This window comes from Tigriopus californicus, chromosome 7 (assembly GCF_007210705.1).
Source record: "Tigriopus californicus strain San Diego chromosome 7, Tcal_SD_v2.1, whole genome shotgun sequence".
Lineage (NCBI taxonomy): Eukaryota > Metazoa > Arthropoda > Copepoda > Harpacticoida > Harpacticidae > Tigriopus > Tigriopus californicus.
In genome coordinates, this window is record NC_081446.1 from 12977795 (window position 1) to 12982836 (window position 5042).

The following is a 5042-nucleotide window of genomic DNA, read 5'->3' on the forward strand; positions in this document are numbered from 1 at the left end:
TAAATTCTAACCGTCAAGGACCAATACAATCAAACTAAAGAACTACACATAACGATTTGGAACTAGAAATACTACACTACAAATCAGAGAGGAACTGCTAAAGCTAAACATAAACATAAATGAGCAATAAACCTATTAGGTTTTCAAGTAATTAAGTCTTACCAAAGAACTGTGAAAAACCAAACCTAATCGAGTGAATGAATGGCAATTCCCATTCATTCACCCACACACAAACACCACGAACACTACACGTGCACAGTAACCAAGGAGCGACAGAGGAAGTCACACCTTGGTTCGAAATTCCTGGCGGACAAGAACAGCAGCAAACTAAACTGCGATTTTTCTCAGCGAGCTCCCAAACAGGAAAAAAAATCTTGATTAAATGTAACTAAAGCTCGAAATCAACCTCTCCCTTTCTAGAAAATGAACGCTGAGCACTGAATATCCATACATTTTTAAATGCATGCATGAATTCATAACTTATGTTATGTCATAAAAAGCACAAACTTGCAACAAATTCTTTGATACTGCTCTGCAAATCTAAACAACCTGATGTTATCAGTTACTATATTCAGCATTCAAAAAGTATTCTAGCCTTCTATCAACAAATGATTTATCAATATTCAAAGCAATAAGATATGTCATTGTAAAAGTATATGTTACTTCTAGAAACTTACAAGCTTTTCATATGTTAGTAAGATTTCATAAGGGAAAGGTGTCAAAAAGTGTTTTTGTCCATCTATCACATCTTTTAGCAAGGTGAATGCACCGTGGCATCTGATACACCATGAAAGGCACTTGCATGACTTCCACAGAATGCGTCTCGAATGGTGGTGCCGCTGATGGGAATTGTGCCTCTGGTTTCGGAGTATGTTGTTCCTTTGTGGTGAGAGGTTGTGGAGGAACCGTCGCCCACGTAAGTGTAACAGTGAGTTGAAAAATATAACATCTTCAAACATTTATAAATTGTGTTTTGATTTTTAGAACTGCACCTATGTTCAGGTAAGTATTGCTTTTTCTTCTTAGGATAAGTTCAGTCTTGAGTGGAAGCTTATCATTTGATACCTTTCGTTTTAGAACACAGAGTTTCCAGCCACTCGCGCGGGAGGAGAGACCTGCAAATTTGGATTCAATAGGATATGCGATAGTAAGACAATACGTCATTTACTTGGTTGTATTTGGGATCAGCAATGTGCATTCAAGTTAAGTGTGAAACCCAAGATATGCTTGGCAATGACTGTCCGCGGGAAACCCACGCCTTATTTTGCCAAAAAAAAAATGACGAGACATATGAGGGTACTTTTTGAAATCAGGACGTCATGGGGCACAGTTTCATCATAGGTGACGAGTTCCGTGGCGGTTCAATTCAAATTTTAAATTATTTTTTGATGATTTTAAAAATATCATTTAGTAAAGCCATGCCAAATCTTTAAACTTAACAACTATTTCGTTCATCTAGCACTTACCCCCTCCAGATCACACTTTTAAAGTCAACGAAATCTGCATTTGGAGTCTGTTTTGTTGTAGTGTCTCTCTCGGGCTGGCACGGGTTGGAGTCACTTAAACAATCAGTGCTTGAATGTTTCAGGAAACTAATGATGCCATTAGTTTTTGTTTTAAAATACTTGTAGCCACTTCACTAGCCTTTTTCTCTCGCTCACTTAGAAATCCACCTTGTTTGTTGATTCAACTTAGACTCATTGTTATTAGCCCACAGCACTGCCAGAACTGAAATTGCCTGTTCGCAGAAAGGAACACTTTTGGGTCATTTTTGGGTCATGCATCATCTATCAGCGCTGCCAGGTGGAAATTACTATCGAAACAGGCCATAATCCGCAAGCCTTTTAAATGTCAAAACATCCGTCTTAAAGAACTCATAATTTCGCACTGTTTCAAGCGCTTTTAAGCTTGAATTGATATGACTCTGTACATCTTAAGATTTTGGCGCTTTTTATCCACATCTTATTTGAAGGCACTGTCTTAAAACGTACCTCAAGAACTGATGACGATTAACGGGATAACTAGCGATAACAAATATTTCTTGTCTAGGCTTGCGTTACCTCAATGAAATTGTGCCCACGATGTCATGATTTCAAAAAGTACCCTCGTACGTATGTCTCGGCATTTTTGTTTTGGCAAGATATGGCCTGGGCTTCCAGTGACAGGGTTGGCAAATGGGTTAGTCCCGGCGCGGTTTTTTGGGAGTTTTAATGGCGGGGTGCGACGTTTTTTTTGCTAGATGGGTTTAATTGTTTTTTTAAGTGGACGGGTTTGATTAATGTTTAATCAAATGTTAAAGATAGATCTTTTTTTTATTTTGAGCCACAGACAACCAAACTGTTACTAAAGAACTACTCCATTACCTTACTTTTTGAAACAGTAACGCCATACCAATACAGGTACTTTGGAGGGAGAATAAGACGAGCTTCCGTCATTTCTGGATTAAAGAGGTGAAATGTTCAACAGCAAAGAAAAAAAGCTTTTGATAGTTGCCCCGCTGATTTGGGATTAGTGCATCAGTCAAAAAACGGGAGCAAAAGAGCCACTGCATTTCACACGCAATATAAAAAATCTTTAGAACATTAAGGATTGAACAACACAAAGGAAGAGTTTCCTACCATTTAGTCCATGAAATCAAGACATTGCTCTTCCAGTTTCCTTATCAATCAAATTACAACCAAAGATAGAGGAAGGCCATCGGAAAATAAGGGCAAAATTGAGAAAGATTTGCAATTAACCCGCCCGTTTTGGGTGGTTTTTTTTTTAATCCAACGTGCGGGTTTTAGCCAACCCTGTCCCGTGATGTTCTCAATATATAGACGCATCACATATTGTTGATTTAGTTTATGTATTATGATTTGCAAGGGTTGTATAAGCAAGGTCATAACTTCTAATTTGCTCTTTCTCCGAATCTCTTTCAGACTTAAACTGTAATATGGGACAAGCATATGTCTCTTGAAAGTGTTGTTTACAAAGTGAAATCATTTCTAAAATCTTTGTAATTTGTGAGTCTTCACTAACCAGATTTCTTGTTAAATCCTTTTTGATAATATCAGGTATGAGGCAAACTCATGTTACAAGTCGTTCATGTATTTACATCATTATGCAATGGTAATTTGGATATTTTGACTGCTTGGGACCATTCTTTCATCTTACTTTAATTCACATAAAACACATAACCACGGCTCCAAGGTGTCATTAGATTTGCGTCATTCCATTTATAATAATAAACTTTATTGCGACTCTCGGTCATGTCAGTTTGTAAAATATATGAAAGCGTGTGCATAAATATTATGCTCATACATCAATAAAAGGATCACGGAATGATATAATCAGAATGATAAAACAGCAGACTAGAATGTGATATCACAGAAAGATGACTAGAATTGGTTCAATCTAGAATTTGTACCATGTAAATACGGTATGTTGCCAATTTGGAACCATTCATTTTTTCCTTGTTAATCAATGCACATAAGAACAATCACTTACTTCTCTGCCGAAGGAGACTGAGGTTTCATTACTGGTTTAAAAAGCTGTATTTAGGCCACTTGTTATTAAGGCCAAGGTTTCTGAGATTGTATGACAGAATCCATGCCAAATGAACGTGCGATGTTTAAATCTTATAAAACAGTCCGTTACAAGTCGATACTGTCTTGATTTCTAAGGTCTTCCGGGAAATCGAAAGCGTTTCATACTTTAGGGGTCTTGTGTCTAACATTAATCGGGTCTAAAATCTTGACACCTTCTTCACATGAACTGTGCACGGAATCCTGGTAAGTACTACCAAATAAATGTAATTCTGCCAAACCAAAATGTAGTTTGCCTGAGTTGATCATGATGATTGAATTAGATTTTTTCTAGGAAAGACTTAGATTCAATATTTTCTAAATGAAGTTAAGACTTCAAGATTGATATATCGTTAGCTGTTGATGTTGTTGTCAAATTGTTCTCACTGATATTCTTTCTCATATAACGTATATTTTTTCACTTTGTTTGTGTTAGTAAGTTGTTATTTCATTTGCTTCTTAGCCAACTTTCCTCTGCTATCGATCTCGTATTATATTGATGTACGGATGACAATAAAGTTAAGCCAGTTTTCGTTCATGGCATGCATACGTGGTACATGTAGAGCAAGAATTAATCTTTACCCTCATTGTAGCTGAGGCCATCAAAAGGCTTATCCTAGGAGTAGTTTAATTTTGCAAAATCTTAATCATACATGGTTCCATATATTTGTATGGAGGAGACAAACACTTATTCGCGCTTCTCTGTCACCTTATTTGCCTCATTCACCACATTATAACTCTATGGCTCGAAATATAGGCGTGCAGGTGCCTTGATCACGCTGATTAGCCTCATTTACTCTCTGGCGAGAGAAAGTACACCCTTTGAAAAATAGCTTTTACGTAAGGTTACACTAAGTAAAAATAAAAAGTAATCCCCGTTGAGCATTTTTCCAAAACTTAAATTGACGATTACGTACTTCAGGTTGGACTTTGTTAATCTGGTCATGGCTCAACCCCATCAGCCGGGACAATGCTGCACGGGGATTGTGCAACCAGTGGGGATTTCCTCACCGTTGCTAGTCCCCGCGGGAAAATCCCCGCCTGTGACGTGTGGAACATTGACAGGCCAACACAGTAAGTGTTTATATAACAGTTTTATGATCTGTATACTTATAGTTGTTCACTATTGCCTTTGCTCAACCTCAACAGTGTATCTTGAGACTGGCTCAGCTGGAGGGGCGGGTAGTATCGACATAAATTATGGATCTGCCATCTCAACGAGAACATTCAAAATCAAAGTCACTTTTTATCAGTGCGACTCCTTGAACAAGTACGTGTTTTTAAAGGTTTTGGGTCTCGGTCACTAATACTTGTATTCCTTTCCGTTTCAGGCCCCAAGCGATTGTGTCCAATATTTCACCGCGGGTGAGGCGCACTTTCCAAAGCTACAACTATCAAGGAGCCAGCTCATCGATAACCAACGATATGCAACATGCTTTAGACAAGAAGAAGGTAAAACAATACATTTGCACTAAC

The 5042-nt window shown here is 37.8% G+C and overlaps 1 protein-coding gene across 1 annotated transcript; it reads left to right on the forward strand.

Annotated features, from left to right (window-relative positions):
* Positions 1-727: 727 nt before the first annotated feature.
* Positions 728-4837, forward strand: LOC131883941 (uncharacterized). Its single transcript, XM_059231551.1, has 5 exons — positions 728-916; positions 985-1002; positions 1078-1147; positions 4529-4640; positions 4716-4837. Exons 1-5 carry the CDS (start codon positions 788-790, stop codon positions 4723-4725), a joined length of 339 nt encoding a protein of 112 aa, XP_059087534.1. The 5' UTR covers positions 728-787; the 3' UTR covers positions 4726-4837.
* The last annotated feature ends 205 nt before the right edge of the window (positions 4838-5042 follow it).